Source organism: Tigriopus californicus, chromosome 8 (genome assembly GCF_007210705.1).
Source record: "Tigriopus californicus strain San Diego chromosome 8, Tcal_SD_v2.1, whole genome shotgun sequence".
NCBI lineage: Eukaryota > Metazoa > Arthropoda > Copepoda > Harpacticoida > Harpacticidae > Tigriopus > Tigriopus californicus.
The window spans coordinates 6,253,173-6,269,327 of record NC_081447.1 but is presented as its reverse complement, the minus strand read 5'-3'; the positions used below and the strand labels follow the sequence as shown (position 1 = coordinate 6,269,327).

The following is a 16,155-nucleotide window of genomic DNA, read 5'->3' as shown; positions in this document are numbered from 1 at the left end:
TGGTGGGTTTTTTGGGGCAAGGGCCAAAACAATTAAGCATATGCACCCAAATTCCAATTGAGTAGGAAAATGGAGTGAGCCTGAACAGAATAACTGTAGGAAATGTGAGTAAAGAATACACAATTCACCGTTTCGGTTCTCAAAAAACCGTTTCCGTGAACATCTCTACGTGAGGTACAATGCAGGGCCTGGCTGCTGCCTCGCCTGGGTCGGCCAGACTGCGACTCGTCGCTGCATCTATTCAATCGCTCATCGACCCGGCACAATCGTGACAAGCTATGATTTAACGACTATATGATAAAGAATATATGATGAAAATGCACTACATCTCTAACACTGCCTGCCTCATGAGAATGTATATCTTAATACCACATCTCAATTTCGTCATTCGAATAAAACGTTGTCCAGTGTCCCTAAGACACGTCAGATAGTGGCTCCGGACGCTCCGGACAAAGAAACTGCCGTTCGCCGTTGGTCCAGGTCTTTCTTGGCCTGATTTGTAGACGGTTGCAGGCGAGCAAACCCACGTCTTTTCTATCTGTCGAGCTGGGTTGAAGGCCGACTGCCGAGGACAGACCGGGGGAAAAGGGAGAGAGGGAAAATAGCGAGGGAAACCTGGCCAAGTGTACTGGATAAGTGTATGTAACTTTTTTGACGTGGTTGCCAAGAGCATAGCGGCAATCAAGGAGGGACCTTAGTAACAAGGTGTAACAGACTACAGTAGATCGATGGACAAAGCCTCTACTATTCTTCCTGATTTTCGCCCAGCAAGAAATCAAGAGATATTGTAGCATTCATGAAGCAGGTAGCGCAGGATTCAGAGGAACGCTGATTAGGTAATGATGAGACCACTGGTTTAATGAAATCGTAAGGCATGTAAAAAGTAAAATCATAGGCTTTCAATGCATTATCCTTTGACCTGAAAGGATTCCATTAGTCTTGCTTCAATCATGTTGTGCTACGATATCAAATCCGAAATGGCAGGAATTAACAGCGAAAATTTCAATGCACATATCAGTTTAGGTACGAAATCATTCATTGGTAAAACAGGACACAGCCTTCTTGGACTGATATATGCCAAATATCACTTCCATTCTTCCACTCTTCCTATCCTTGTTAATAGCTACCAGTGAAAATGGAGTCGATCTCCCAAGCTCGATCGAAATACAGCACCCATAAGTCATCTTCGTAATTGCGCAACTTCCCGAAGGCCGTGTCAAATGTTGGCACCACTAACGAGGACTGGAAGGCCTCTTTCTCTCTTTGCACCACTTCCAAAAGGTCAAAACCAGTTGTAACCGGTGGAACACCATCGCTTGTTCCCAGTGTTATATGCGCTCTTCGACCGTGGCCAGGGATGGGAAAAAAAGACTTGCCAACGGTCAGAGCTCGGCTTTTCAAGCCCTCTGGTATGGTGGAATTGGATTCCGTTGGTCTGTCATCCATTAACTTCATTTTAGAATCTCTTTTCTTGGTGGATTTCGCCTTTCGGCGCTTTGGTAACGGGTTTGGATTGGATTCACTGTCATCTTGATTGTAAATTTCCAGTTCTTGCTCCGAGAGAAAAACTCGAGCTCCCAACGTTCTTGGTGTAAAAACCAAACCGATCACAGTGATCGGAAACACCTGGCCCAACCTATTTTGGACGACAGGTTGTTTGAGATATGTGGCGCCCCCATCTTTTCCGCAGAATTTCATGGTGCAGTGAACCATTGTCTTGTTCGAGGGCAAACATTCATCACGAGTGTAAAACCCTAGCATCGATTTCAAGTTAATCATCGAACTGAAAGAAGCAAAATTGGCCTCGAACTCTGGGCAGGACTGGAGGCATGAGGCAAGGATATGTTTGGCAGTGTCCAAAATTAACGCACTCGTACGAACGTTGACGAATAATGCGTAGTATGTGGGCACAATGTCCTTAAATTGGCCCACTTTTCGTCAAAGGACCTCTTCGGAAACACCATGTGAGTTTCTGGATGCCAGTTCATGCGGGTCAAGTTTCCATGGAGTCTTGGTTTCCACCAGTATCACGATGTACTTGTTGGCTTTGGCTATGCTGAAGTAGAAATTCATCTCCCACTTCTGAACATTCGTGTTATCAATCACAACCATGGGCTTGGCGTTTTCCAGTGCAGTTCGAGCTCGTTTCTGGCACGATTCGTGAGCGTTTTTAATAAGATCGGCATCAAACTTATACTCTCCATTAGTATCTATGAAAAAATGATCGGCAGAGCACACCACGGCCGCAGGATAGGTCTTCTGGATGGCTTGGACGATGGTGGACTTACCCGATCCCGAAAGTCCCCTCAAGACTAGCATGACCTGGTTCTCCTTGTACCATTGAATTGAGGGGGGGTCGATGAGAAACGGAAATGACAAGTAAGGGTCCTCTGAGATTGCCTCATCAAAAACGATGCGTTCATTTTCGTCCGAAGCTAGGGATAATTGATCAATGGATCGGATGGCCAAATCCAAAGAAGCGTCTGATCTTCCAGTCACCGGATGAACCTCCTCCGAATTTGATTGAAGGTTTTCGCGACTCCCCAAGGAACTTGTGGGTTCAGTCTTCCGATTGGTACACAGATTTTGACCCATGGTTTTACCTTTCGTTGCTTTCGCGTTTCGCTTCTCCCTTTTCTTCGACATGATCGAAATTTATGGGATCAAAGATCCCCGAAGTTTGTTGGTGGAAAGTGTTAAGGCAATAATTTGCCTTGTGAAAAGATAAGCCAACAGGCTTGAAGAGATAATTCACACTGAGTAGATTCATATTTGCTTTAGGATCTGTTCTCCTTAGGATTGCACCACTTATTGTCACCTTACTTGGACGTACCATTCATTCAAAAAGGCACCATGTAGATAGAGAGCTATCAATCATAATTCAACTATCACGGCCGACCTTAAACAATGCTAAGGTTTGCCTTTACATATAGCCCAGAAACCCTAATCGAAATGTCCTTTTCAAATATATTTGCTCTCTGTTGTTTGTTTGACTTTCCCATTGTCGATGGATCAAGTGGAAGAAGTACATTCGCCAAGAATGAATCAGGGTTACTAAAATTGAGGAGTTACTGTAGATTGTGCTTTTTGTGTCCAAGTACAAACAAAGTCTTAGTGGTCAAAGTAATTTAGTGCAATTTTGGCGTAACTTCACGAGCTTTTGTACTAGAGCTGCACCTAGGATCCAACTTTTGGGATGCGATCGAATTCGGGTTTGGATCGGATTGAGCGGGAAAAAATCGGATTGCATTTGGGTTAGGAAAATTTAGTTCGGATCAGACTTGGATACCCGATCCGATCCGACGCACAGGTCTGTTTTGCAAGCCGTGCATGAATGAGTCAACGGTGTCGATTTTTTTTTTATTCATTTCATTTACGTGTCGCATTTTGCAACTATTCATTTTACTGTCTCTCCAAAAAGAGAGTGTATTTATGCCGCCCTCCAAGTTGGTAAGGGAAAATTTTGAACCATTTGACTTTATTTGGCCTATTTTTGCTTTAAGCTATGAGGAAAATTGACCATATCTCAGTAGCTTTGCCCAAATGGGCACATTGATGGAGTCATTCAAGAAGTAAAAACGATTTTTTTCAGCCAAGAGAGGGAAACGAGCTAAACATGTAAGTGTCCAGTTGATCGCGGAGGTTGACGATCAACTCATTTTGCTCTTTAATCTTAATCACCAATCTGTTCCTCTTCATGGCTCGGGCAATTCTGCAAGATAGAATATTGCAAATGCATAGGCATTTGTGGGCAAGCTCTCCATGTGTTCCAAAAAACTGACCTTTCATCGCTTTTGTCTCTTGGCGTCGACTCCTGAACAATCTTTCTTGTCTCCTCAATCTCGTTCGCGAGTACGTAAATTTCATCTTGAAGCTTGCTATTGTTGGTTTCCTTCTTTTGAGTCGCCATTTTGATTGATTCGCTTTCTGCCTTCAGTTGTTCCAGTCTCTCTGTCAGGTATTGATCAGTTTGTTGAGTCGATTTATCCAAACGACTGTACTCATCGGTCATGGAGAACCCGCCTTCGATTGTTTTATTGTTTTTTAGTTGCTTCAAAGTTTCCAAATGCCCTCGGCTTTCCTTGGATAGCTAAATGAAACAATTACAAGCTCATGAAACATTCTGAAACACGTTGACTATGTGAGAGAAACCTTTGTCTGCTGAATGTCAAACCACTTGGCATTGGCCTCCTCTTTCTGGAATAGAAGCTTGTCCCGTTCCCATTGCAACATTTTGGTCCCATTTTGCACTTGACGGCTTTCCCTCTGAGCGGCCAATTTGAAAGCGCCACTTCTCTGTCGAAAAAATGTCAAAATGATTTGCTAACGTTGTCACTGAATCTATTGGCTATTGACTGGGCCTTCAGAGCCGTTCAATACAGGATGGGAATACAGTTCTAGTAACTTTGACCCAAATGAGTAATTCATCAAACAACCATTCCGCGAAAAACAACTGTAGTGGAGTTATTCGATTTCTTTTTTTTCCTAAAGCCTAGATGGCCAATATTACAGCCATTTAACCTCGTTATGGCGAGACTTCAACGTATCTGGCAAATAGAATGAGTATATTTTGACAAAGCATGTCAAATGCAATGAAATCAAATTGATTTGCAAACAAATTGATTTACAAAATTCCACCGAATGGAGTCGTGTCTTAAAGTAAAATCTGAGACGAGTCACTTTGATTGATTGTTAATAGCTCTTAAAGGTTCGCAACGATAATACTAAAAACCATGATGAAAAGCTGCATGAGAAATCGTCAAAGTATGAAGTTTCCCTCTTCTAACCTGTGCACACAGAAGTAATGGAAATGTTGAGAAATTTGTTGTATCATACTCATGTCAAAGGATGATTTCCTGTCAACACACAACTTGACAATTTGCTTTGAATCAGATCTTCGGTGCAACCGTAATCAATTGAGGAGGATATTTTGACTGTTTGTCAGGTAAGCTGTAAAGCATTGTAAATGTAAGTAAGATTCAAAGCCAAAAAACCACCCTGTACGTAGCTATGATCAAGCACAAATCTTAGCGCTGATCTCTCCCATTCAGAATACACTGTAACAATAAATCAATTCATGTTGCTAGTGAAAATAATGTTTCGACAATCGGTAATTTCTGTAAAGATTGCCCCCAAAACTGGAGTTTTCTCAAGTGGCTAAGAGGAAAAAAAAATGCCGCTTTTTGGATTGAAAGAAAAGGAACGAGAAATGAGTGATTTTTATTTTTTTCCGGTCGTTACAGTTAAACTATTTTGAATTGATATTAGGAGTGCAGTTTGGTTTTGGAAATGAGGAACGAATATTGCAATTTCGTTGCTTGTAATTTCAATACTTGTAGCTAATGCCCTGGCCATTGACCAATATCTTTTTACTTACGTCGATTTCGGCATTCGCTTTTTTGACCACGTTTTCCGTCAACAAGATTGCGTCTCCCAAGAAAGGGTCAAAGTCATTTAATTCCATTTCTACTTGACCCCGAGGAATAGAAAGTACCAATTCAGTGTCATTGACCTCTCGATTTCGTTTCTTTCGCCAATCAGTGTGAAGACGTTGAAGTTCAAGCCGCCTTTGAGTTTCCTGCTCAAGGGACCGATTTGACTCTTGCACGAACTGGAAAAAAGATAATCAATCCCCTTACAGTCCCAATTACACTTGTCATGGCCGATTTCTTTGAGATTACCTCTTCCGTCTCCGCTAGATGAGCAACCAAACCAGCAATCCTCTCTTCACTTGCGATTTTTTTCCGCCTCAATTGACATAAAGTGCGCCATGAATCGAGATTCACACTCTCCGGACAATGGTTGGATCGATCTAGTTCATCCAAAGAGAGAGCCTGGACGCCCGATGTGGGCGGACCAGATGCTCTAGCACTGGCAGGACCCAAAAACATATTGCACATCTACGAACAATCACCCGAAATATCATTGGGGTTCGATATCAAATTTTGAATCCCTGACCCAGACCAGCTTCCCTCCCCCCCCCGTGCCCCGATCCCTGTGACGCTTACCTTCTCCAGGGTTGAAGCAATGCTTTTGGAGCGGGGGTCCTTCGAGTCCTTTTGACCGATCATCGAGAGAATCTTCGAGTGTTTGGGGTCTTTTTTGGTGAAAATTGCGATAGTTCGTTCTATACTGGCTCCTGCCCTAGGACGTTTTCTGAATTGCAAAATTTTGGACTACAAAGATCTACGGAACTGATAAGCTATTTGATATATACTTTTTAAACGTGTTGTTGCAATAGTTTCCAGATTTGTTTTTAAAAACGATCTTAATCTCCAATCTGTGAATCGGACTGAATTATTGGCAGTTTGATAGAAGCAAGATGTGTGGCATAGGATGTGCGGTATTGTTTTAAAAAAGGCTTCAGTCAAATGATTTTGCATTTCTTAAGACACTACAATCGCTTTGTCATTGAGCAAGTGTTTTTGCATGTTGTGAAAAATGTAATTCTGATTTTTTAGAAAAGCAAAATATGCCAAAATTATGTTATGCAATGGCATGAAATTATGTCATGGTCGAATCAAATAATTTACCTGAACGCTTTTAATAGGGATTCAAGCTGGTTGTAGTTAAGACCTTGGAATGATTTCTTAAAATTCTTGTCCAAGAGTTTATCGTTTTCACTCAGGTCACTCAACAAGTTTTTCGCTTGATCCAAAGCTTCGGTTCCCATAGCCAATTGCTTCTCCGCATTTTCGAATTGAGCTTTGGCCTTGACGATCTCATTCCTGGAGAGAGACTCGAATAAAATTGCTCGAAACTTTTAAAGCCAATGAAAGATACTGCTTTGGTACTTGAAAGCGGTTTCTTCTTTTTGAAGTTCTTCTACTCTTGCCATACGTTCCACATGCAAAAGAATTCTAAGCTCCTCGGTCAAGACACTCTTTTGGTACGTGATCTTATGCCTGTAGAGATCTTCCAAATCTCTCTCAAATTGGTTCACGCTTTCTTCGACTCGTCTTTCCAAGAGAATCTGCGTATTTGATGTGCTTCGGTTGTCTCTGGTTTCATGCTTTTTGCGACTTGATATAAAGTCTTTGAACTCCTCCAAAACGCTCTGCTGGGCAGGCGAAAGCTCGACTAATTCGTTTTGACCCTGGAATTGAAGTGTTTCGTATTGGTCGTTTAAATACAATTGTCAAATTTGTCAGGGCGAATGAACATTGCCTGAAAATCCGGGGGAATGATCTCTTTCGTAGTGTCGAAGCTAGGAATATGTTCCACTGCTTTACTTGAGTCTTGCTTAATTGGAATTCTCTGGAAGACGAATAATTTTGTTAACAATGATTTAATCGGCCCTATCATCATTGCTTTTACCAAACGTACTTCAGGGTTAAGAAAGTTGAAAACCACCTCTGGGTTTTCCACCAATGACCAAGACACAAAATCTGTTCCAATTGGCTTTCTTGTTATTTGATAAAGTCCCTCTGAGCATCCCACTCGATCTAGTTCCGATTTCCACTTTAGAATTTCGTGGATCATCTGGAATTTCTTCTCGAATAATGAGTCAAAATTCCTATTGAATTTGGTTTTGAACTGATGTATCGCGTTCTGGAAAACACATCAAAAGCAATGTGAGAAGTCTACTTTGTAAAGGGAACAGTCATTATAAAACTCTGGAACGTTCATCTTACGCGCAACAAAAGGATCTGCTTTTGAGAGTGAAGCAGCGTTGAGATCTCTAATTGTGGGAACAAGAAACTGTCTTTGATTAGACTGGGATTGAACGTGTTCCCATAGTTACTCGTCCATCCATCTTCAATCTCTGAGCCGATTTGAGGGGTTCCAATTTCGTAAGAAGACAACCTTGGCGTGGCATTTGCACTGGGTATTGGAGAATCCAGAGGTACTTCCATTGATCCCAGATGTTCAAGTTGCGCGGGCAATTTCCCCCCTGAGTCCTGGATGTTTTTCAAACGTTTTGAGAGATCCGAAAAGTTGCTACTGGATTTTCGATGTGCAATGATCTTTTGCAATTCTCTCATTTCTTTGGAGGATATTGGTAGTAAGACGTAGTTGGATACAATGATTTTAGATTGGATCCCTTCGATAGATCGCCCTTTGACAGCCATGTGGTCCCAAATGGACGCTTTTAGTTTGTCACCAATTCTTCTCACGGATTGATGTTTGGCCTTCAATTCAAGAACAAGATTCTTCTCTTGCAGACACCCCTCTTGATAGAGACGCTGTTTTTCATCCGAATTTAGTTCGAAATCATGACGATTCAGTTGTTCATGCGATGGAAGGGATTCGTTCTCTTTCAACAGTGAAGAGACTTGGGACTTGATTCGACTCAAGCCACTGGCTATCGTGTCCAAAACCTCTTGGTGACTTTCTCTCTTGCGATCGTGAAGCCTTTGTTGGTGATCTTCCAGCCAAGAGCGGGCATTGCTCTTCCCAGTTGCTGGGTCGAGCACTTGAAGTGCCAAAGTGGTCTTCATATTGTGTGACGGGTAATCTCGCTCAAGAATATGTACTGTGCCTGATTGGCCAACAACAAGGAGGAGCGAGTCATCAATTAAATCAAAGCATTTTATGGTTTCTTGTAGGTTGCCAAACATTCTGACGGCACTTTTATGGGTTCCTTCATTGGGTTCCAAGTAGCTGATCAATCCTGCCTCGCCGATCAAGACCAACCGGTTTTCGGATTTTTGGATGCAATACAAGCCTAACACATGAATGGATTTCGTTTCTGCAGATGGTAAACGCTCTTCAAATGATTCCTAGGAGAAATGGATTGGATGACTTTCAATGAACTTGTCTCAATCTAGGAACTTCAAACACTGTTGAGGCCAGAAGTCGACCAATCGTGTATCATACATACATTTCATGTAGACTGCGAACCCAAATCCAGCTCATTCCAAGCCTGGAATATTCACTTGTTACATGTTCGATTGATATAAAATCGCTCAATAAGTATATTGAATACCAGGTTGCGCTCTTTTTATGAAATAAAGCTATATATCCAAATTCGAGAAGCGTGAAAATTGTGACTTGTGTGTTGAGCAACTTACCCCTTTGATGGAGAAACTTGCCAAGGTTTTGTCGGTTTGGAGCAAGGTGAAGAATCGGTCCCCATCATTTGAGAGACACAGTCCTGTGCAATACTCCGAGGTTCGAATGACCTGAGTTATGAAGAGGTCATCGGTCGATTTGTCCCTCTCAACTACAGTAACCATCTTGCCATAACATTGCTTTTCCACCATAAGTAACAGAATTACTGATTCTCGAAATGAAACAGCTGTGAAACGACTCTCCAAGTCCAAGTAAGTTTTGACTCGCAAATGAGGTTCTTGATCAAGTGTGTCAGTTAAGAATATCTGATTCCTCTCAGAGTTGCCAAGTATCCATTCTTGTGCATTGGTCTGATTTTGAGTGGCGAAAGAGATACCCTTTGTCGTTATAGGTGTAACAGAACTCATTTCGAGCACGCCCTCTTGAATTTTCACATTCGTAACGAGAACACGTTGCCCATTTTCTTCGAAGAAAAAGGCTTTGGAGGACGGGGTGCTGATCAACAAACCAATTGAGAAATTTAGCGGGCTTTCAAGGATCTAAAATTATGCAACAAAGTTCTGACGATCTTGCTCATTTAGGATGAACTTTGAAAGACGTTTCCCCGACGAACCATGGCTTTGCTATACATCGAATATAATCTGAGCATTTTGGATTCATCCACAGTGACAAAAATGTCATTTGCTGGGCGAAGTAAGCAGGCGTGGCTGAAGATAGAAAAACTGAGACCTGCATCGACCACTTGGCTCACGATTTCGTGCTCAGTTGTTTGGATCAGGAGGAAATTTTGCTGAAACCCCAATCAAACATGTCAGTAGGTCAGGTGACTTTTAGTATAATCAATTGATTCCCAGACTGAACAGTCACCTTTATAGTAATAGCGACGAATGAAAAACTAGAAACCATTTCCTTAACTTGGGCAGAACGTGCTTCAGGGAGATCATGGCGATGTTCGATCTTTAGGTCATTGTCTTTTACTTGAATGGTCTGCAATGGGTTAAAAAAAAAGCTTTCAAGAAGGATCATGATAGTTAGTTGATTGTTAGCTTCTTACCACCACCTGACATCGAGCAATGGCTATGAGTCCATTGAAATGTGGAAATATATCCACCATTGATTGATTGGACAAGAAGAAGTGTTGTAAATCATCAGCGACAGTGCAAGCAACCAAAGTTTGTTTGTTGATGTCGCACTAGGAAGGATATAGCGGATAAAGTATGGTTTAGTTACATTTTCTTGTTGTTTAGTGTCACCTTGCTTAGTTTTCCCTCCGGTTGTAAAATGTACAAGATGCTTCGCAGTTGCCAACAAGATGCCAAAGCGTTCTCCATTGCTTTTCGAATGTCATTATTTGAGGCCGTATGCTTAAAAATGGCTTGTTCTTCGCCAAAACGTTTCACCTGCCACACACTCAGCTTCTGGTCCGAGGATCGGAAGATAAATGTCTTGGAAGAGCCCGTTCCAGCCACAGAACTGACAGTGGCCTTTGTAGTTAGATCCTAGATTATTTGAAGAGTAGGCATGGATTATGGTCTGTAACTGAAGTTGGTAAGTTGCTATTTCAATAGAGTCCTACGTGGGAGTTCAAGCTTTGACTAAAAACCATGTCTCCGGTTGTCCAATGCCAAAGGGTAATTTTAAAGTCTGGGATTCCTGATAGACCGAGCAATAGATCCTTTTGGTTGAAAGCCAGATCGACGTATTCGATTTGGGCATCACCTGAAAATGTGCTTAGATCATGGTTTTTGGTTCTTTGACAATTTCACAACACCACCTTTTTGGTCTAAATAATGACTTAAAACTTGACTCATCAGAATGTTTGAAAAGTAGACTTTGCGACCCGAAAAATACATTCCACCGAAAAACGGATTTTTGTACACAAACATAATTATAATGAAGAGAAAACAAATTTTCACTCGTAAAACATTTCCCCGCATCAGCCTATCGGGGGTTTTCGGTGAACCCCGGTTTACTAAGATTTGCCGAAAATCAATTACCTTCACCTCTGTCCGGAAAATTAACAAATTGACCTATCAAGTAAGAGAAAGCAATTGTTGGTCGATTGACGTTTATTTAAAGTCAAGAAAATACCTTTCTTTGCATTGCAGTGTGCACACATTGAGCCGTACTTAGGATAGTAAAGATATTGACATCATTCACTTTGTGTTTTGATTGGATGTACCTTTTCAGTTGGAAAAATTGACAATCTCGAATCTTGTTGATACCCTCTCTGTTTTCCAACTTGGCTTGAAAATCAGTGCAAACCATGACATAACGAAGGACTAAGCTAAACAAGGTAAGGTCCAATTTATTTGTTCGTGGATCTCGAAGCAGATGATGCATCTTCTTCATTTGGATAAAGAATTCATCGCTGGGGGATAAGTCATATCGATACACGCATTCCCGGGTGGGGAACTTTACAATAGGGTCAACCATGAAGCTATCCTTGTGCTGAAAGGCCATGATCTTCTTTGCCTTGTCGTTGCGATCTTGCTCTTTTTCTGCGTATTCTAAGACTAGCAAAAAATAGGCAAAAAAATCCTGGTTCGTGTTATAAGCTCCCCACAGCAATCCGAAAATCGTGGGATAATTGTGTCGGAGAAGCACCATCTTATCAAAGGCCGACACGTTAGCAATTTGAGGTAATTGAAAGCAGTAGTTGGTCATCCAAGACTCATCCAAATGATCCATGGAGTCGAGCAAAGCTCTATCACGAACTTTGCCCGTTAAGGCAGAGTTGGCAAACTTGTCCAGAAGTTCCAAATGGTCGGCAAAGAAATTGACGTAGTGGGCACAAGAACCCCTTATTAGCTCCTGGAACTCCATATAATATCGATTTTCATCCTCATCCGTGAATAACAAGGACATCTGGGAGCTCTTCTTCAGATCTTGGTATGTCATGGCCAATGTCGAAGTTTTCGAATACTTCCTCACAATTCGCTTCTTTCGCTCTTCATTGGACATCACTAAATTGGGCTTCATTCCGGCAATCAAGCACTTTTGATAACGACATGCTTTGCAACTGGTCCTGGATTTTGAGTCAATGGCGCAATCTTCGTTGAAATTGCATTTAAAAATAGGATAATGATGGTTTTGAACGGATCTTCGGAAGAAACCTCGACAACTCACACACACTCTAGCTCCATAATAACTATGCTTCCCGACGGGTTTGTTACAAATGGGGCAGGAACTTTCTGAAAGTTCGGGATATTCCGCGCCAAACAATTCACTGCGGTTGAACCAAGAATCATCATCCTTGCTTGAATTCTCGGGACTCACACTGAGGTCATTGCACAAAGTGTCAGTCAAGATAGTGGCGAGCTCCTGATCACTTATGGTATCATAAGAACCATCCAATTCGGGGGGAGATATTTGGGGTATGGTTGATAAAGTGTCACTATCCACAAAATCCGCGAGGTTAAACGGTGTATTTTCTGCTACCAGTTCCATAGTTGTTTGGACAGATATCTATCACGTCAAGATTTGTACTGCACTTGTTGGTCTGCTTTGCTATTGGATAGTTACACTGAATTATTCTAGCACTACGTAGATGATTGCAGTCATCGTGTACTTTTGAGATCACCAGCCAACTTGAAGCTTCTCAAGAGCTGTGAGCTAGTTCTTGATCTCACTCATGAGGCATGTGAGGGGGGGGGTGGGGGGCTTGTTCATGCATCGAGTATTGAATAAACGTTTGAAGGACGCCTAATACTACTCGAACCAAAGTGCTTGGCCGACTGAAAATACATGTGAGGACTTCCAAGGACGAGAGCGTCTTTTCAGTTAGCTACGATAAATGGCTTGAGTTCAATGCCTTACCTGGAAGCAAATGAGGTTGAAGAGGATCTCCGTAAAGCATAACATGGACATTGGGTTTTGGTCCAGCCTCACTCCATGCAATCGCCCCCAAATCGTCTCTGGCACAAAGTGCCGATATACCCCTAGATTCATTTGGAATGAAACACCGGGATCGACCGGATCGTAGGAAGAAGAATTTGATCTGAGAACCATTGTGTAAGGCAATCACGTCTTCGGTGACAATGCACAAGGATTGAGGCTCGAAACCACCCAAGAGAAAATGTTTTCCATCCAACGCCATCAACTCCGTAGGAGGTTCTCCATCTAAATCTAGAGACATCTTGAGAGGACGACGATCTCAAGCGGTTGATTGGTTCCCTGCGATGTTTAGTGAACTTTAATATTGATTAGACAGGAGTGTGAATCAGTAAACCACTTACAAGTGTACTAGAAGAGAACTTTACGAGTAGAGTTCTGATGATGGCGATGCCGAATTCAAATGCCGCACGAAAGGGAAATGATCAATAAACACACTTGTATAACTTAAGGTTTCCCATATGAGCACACAGCGTACGAAAAAAAGACTAACTTTTGCATTCGAGAGAGCTGTTTTGGCCAGTAATTTGTAATTCATGAAAAATGATGTTTCCGGCATCTAACTAAATTTTCTCAATTTCATTCAAGTTTCTAATTGATTTGGCATAAAATCTATGCAGAGCTTAAGAACTCAAAAATTGATAATGAAAGGGCAACAACTCTCAAGTTGCACCGCATATATTCAAAGTTTATCAATTTAAAAGGAGCATGAACAAAAAAGGGTAAGCGACTTCGCTCGGTCAATGTTTATTTGTCCAATTTTTGGATATTTTTTGAAAGTAAAATGTTCCGCCTCTTTGTTACGGTCCTTCTTCCCTTTGACCGAACAATTGGACGAAACTGTTTTTGGTCAAGTCAATACTGCCTTAAAATGGAAAATTGCCAAATGAAGCCATGAGTTCTTGGATCTTTCCCGGTCTGGCAAAAAGATTTCTCAATAACTGTCAGAGAAACAACATAATTTTCATAGCTCTCAACATAAGTTGGCTGTGACAAAGGAAACGCTGAAATAGAAAAACGCTCAAAGAATAGAACAGTTGCTGATAAGTTTATGGCGATAAACTTTGCGCCGAGAAAATATTAAAATATTGATGATTTTCCTCGTACAATGGTAGTCAAGGGTATGTATGTATAGACGTTGAATAAAGAAACCGTTTTAAATTTGAGTTTTAAAATTTTATTGAACGTAATAAAATGCGTCAACAAAACCCGATTATGTCAACAGTTCATGGCGTTTAAACCATGGATAGACACCGGACATTGGATAATGGCTCCCCGAACAGCTCATGAACTTGGGCTTAAGCGGTCAAACAGAACCATCCGGGGAGCCGGAGGCGGAAGTAAAAAGTGGAGTTATTATCGGCGAGGAGGTGCCACGCCCAGGGTGTGGACATGGTTAGAAGCTTCAGCAGACGCACGAGCCGGTCGCGGAGTAGGGTAGGCAAAGTTGGAATAGAACGGATTTGAGCCAGAAGGATAGCAACGAAATAGGGGTTTTGGAATTCAATCTCGTGATGGCCGCGCTCGGAGGAGGCGCCATCCGAAGGGGCGGGCGTGATCAAAAGCTCAGACTGGTGAGAGGAATGCTGAATGTACGGGTCGCTCCATCTAATCCTCATCCGAACTCGCGTTCCGCTTGGCCTTGCGCTGCTTGGGGCTAGTCTTGTTGCTACCGGGCGTGCGAAGGGCAGTGCGAGGAATCCACTCGTAGTCCACATCGTCGTTGGCCGTGCCAGTCTCCACGGGCTTGGCCGCAGCCACACTCTTCTTGCCCTTGGATTTCCCGGACAGCAGGTTGACAGCGAGAAAAAGCACGAGCAAGGCACCCGCCACGATGAACACGTACATGAAGAACACCTCGGTGTCGAAGCCCTCGTCGAACTCAACCACTTGGACCGTTTCATTGAACACGGGATCCATGAACAGATTGCCCTGGAGGTCGCGATAAGCCAAGTTGACCGTCAAACCAATGGGACGACCCGCAAAGGCATCCGCGGGCACGAACGAGTACGACAACGTGGTCTCCTCGTTGGGTTTGATCGTCTTCTGGTAGGCGTGGGCCGAGAAGTTCTGGATGTGGTACGAGAAATCCATGGCGTACCGGAAGCTGGCATCCAAGGACTCCACCACAAAGTCCGAAGGGCCTTTGTTGGTGAAGCCCACCAAGAACTCCACAATCTGACCCCCGGGCAACTCAGCCGCCCCCAAGTGCGTGGTGGGCTTGGTGAACAGGATGGTGGTGTCCACATCCGGCGAGACGTTCTTCTTCAAGCCCAAACCGTCATCCTCATCAGCCCCTGCACCGTCTACATCCTCGTCCTCGATGGCGCCGTCTTCCTCCACTTCATCTTCTTGAGCCTGGACCAAACACGGCGAGCCCGAGAACTGGATCAGGAGCGGCGAGACCAACAACAGCAGAACCAGCCACTTGGTCATGATGAGCGAAGCAAAACCAAGCTTGACAAACGAACCCGAGATGTGTGTCCGCGAGGATGGCACGAGAAATGGACAGGATTGCAATCCAAGGAAGAAGCCAAACTCGACGCTGGATGGAAGTGGAAGTCCGTGACCAAGTGGAGAGGATTTGTCCGCAAGTTGCCGAACACGTCACGCATGCAAGAAATCATGAAATCAATGGCATAGAAAAACAGTGCGACTAGATTCGAAGCCCAGACCCCGATGAAATTAGAGGATGCTTATGGAAATAATGAGTAACTAGTGACTGAATTGATGCTTTATGAAGTTTTTTGAAAGCCTTTGAGTAACTCTGATTTGAGAGAAATGTTGATCGTGTACAAAAAACATGGGATTCTTGTCTTTGCTCCTATCTAGTTTTATTTGGATGTCTTTGAAGGTAGGCTGCTGATGCGAGTCGTGTCAATTTGAAGAGCTTTTGTGTCGTCGAAATAACCTGCCAGTATTTGATAGTTTTGCCAAAAAACATGAAACAATTGGGGTTCAAAAAACAGGAATTTTTGAAAAAATAGTCATTTATATATTTTTTCTGATTTTTGAGCACTACCAGGCACAAACTTTTGTCAATTTTCAGTGCTATTAAATTGGTTCCCGGCGGAAGTTTCGATTTAGACTTGGTCAAGTTTCGTGAGTGATCTGTAAACATTTCGCGTACTTTATTCAACCTCGCCTTAAACACTCCAGGCTTTCAATGGGTATTTGCAAGTAAAACAATTCTTCCTGCTTGGCAAAGGAACCATAAGAAGATGGTTCCTTTTTTTGCCAAATAGC

The 16,155-nt window shown here is 42.6% G+C and overlaps 5 protein-coding genes across 5 annotated transcripts; all 5 read right to left on the bottom strand.

Moving 5' to 3' along the window:
- Nucleotides 1-832: 832 nt before the first annotated feature.
- Nucleotides 833-1,779, bottom strand: LOC131885664 (2',3'-cyclic-nucleotide 3'-phosphodiesterase-like). Its single transcript, XM_059233772.1, has one exon. The coding sequence runs from the start codon at nucleotides 1,777-1,779 to the stop codon at nucleotides 1,117-1,119; it is 663 nt and encodes a 220-aa protein (XP_059089755.1). The 3' UTR covers nucleotides 833-1,116.
- A 158-nt stretch (nucleotides 1,780-1,937) lies between these two features.
- LOC131885660 (NEDD4-binding protein 2-like 1) lies at nucleotides 1,938-3,037 on the bottom strand. Its single transcript, XM_059233770.1, has one exon. The coding sequence runs from the start codon at nucleotides 2,644-2,646 to the stop codon at nucleotides 1,939-1,941; it is 708 nt and encodes a 235-aa protein (XP_059089753.1). The 5' UTR covers nucleotides 2,647-3,037; the 3' UTR covers nucleotide 1,938.
- Nucleotides 3,038-3,371: 334 nt separating this feature from the next.
- On the bottom strand, nucleotides 3,372-10,731 carry LOC131885656 (cilia- and flagella-associated protein 43-like). The gene is made up of 17 exons (XM_059233766.1): nucleotides 10,592-10,731; nucleotides 10,269-10,514; nucleotides 10,070-10,207; nucleotides 9,883-10,002; nucleotides 9,629-9,805; nucleotides 9,015-9,554; nucleotides 7,635-8,723; nucleotides 7,327-7,551; nucleotides 7,168-7,257; nucleotides 6,795-7,096; nucleotides 6,534-6,728; nucleotides 6,009-6,156; nucleotides 5,682-5,900; nucleotides 5,378-5,611; nucleotides 4,153-4,296; nucleotides 3,783-4,090; nucleotides 3,372-3,712 (listed from the first exon to the last, which is right to left on the bottom strand). The coding sequence occupies exons 1-17, from the start codon at nucleotides 10,619-10,621 to the stop codon at nucleotides 3,589-3,591; spliced, it is 4,329 nt and encodes a 1,442-aa protein (XP_059089749.1). The 5' UTR covers nucleotides 10,622-10,731; the 3' UTR covers nucleotides 3,372-3,588.
- A 335-nt stretch (nucleotides 10,732-11,066) lies between these two features.
- Nucleotides 11,067-12,597, bottom strand: LOC131885087 (protein ultraspiracle homolog). The gene has a single exon (XM_059233020.1). It carries the CDS (start codon nucleotides 12,463-12,465, stop codon nucleotides 11,095-11,097), a length of 1,371 nt encoding a protein of 456 aa, XP_059089003.1. The 5' UTR covers nucleotides 12,466-12,597; the 3' UTR covers nucleotides 11,067-11,094.
- A 1,466-nt stretch (nucleotides 12,598-14,063) lies between these two features.
- On the bottom strand, nucleotides 14,064-15,536 carry LOC131885088 (translocon-associated protein subunit alpha-like). The gene has a single exon (XM_059233021.1). It carries the CDS (start codon nucleotides 15,343-15,345, stop codon nucleotides 14,518-14,520), a length of 828 nt encoding a protein of 275 aa, XP_059089004.1. The 5' UTR covers nucleotides 15,346-15,536; the 3' UTR covers nucleotides 14,064-14,517.
- Between the last annotated feature and the right edge of the window lie 619 nt (nucleotides 15,537-16,155).

Excerpts from the sequence above, each read along its gene's own strand:
- LOC131885664 (XM_059233772.1), bottom strand. The coding sequence starts at position 1,779 with ATGATTAACTTGAAATCGATGCTAGGGTTTTACACTCGTGATGAATGT.
- LOC131885660 (XM_059233770.1), bottom strand. The coding sequence starts at position 2,646 with ATGTCGAAGAAAAGGGAGAAGCGAAACGCGAAAGCAACGAAAGGTAAA.
- LOC131885656 (XM_059233766.1), bottom strand. The coding sequence starts at position 10,621 with ATGGTTTTTAGTCAAAGCTTGAACTCCCAC. Across the intron at positions 10,003-10,069 it reads TTGCTCGATGTCAGGTGGTG|ACCATTCAAGTAAAAGACAA; the intron begins GTAAGAAGCTAA and ends AACCCATTGCAG. Across the intron at positions 7,097-7,167 it reads TCATTCCCCCGGATTTTCAG|GGTCAAAACGAATTAGTCGA; the intron begins GCAATGTTCATT and ends CTTCAATTCCAG.
- LOC131885087 (XM_059233020.1), bottom strand. The coding sequence starts at position 12,465 with ATGGAACTGGTAGCAGAAAATACACCGTTTAACCTCGCGGATTTTGTG.
- LOC131885088 (XM_059233021.1), bottom strand. The coding sequence starts at position 15,345 with ATGACCAAGTGGCTGGTTCTGCTGTTGTTGGTCTCGCCGCTCCTGATC.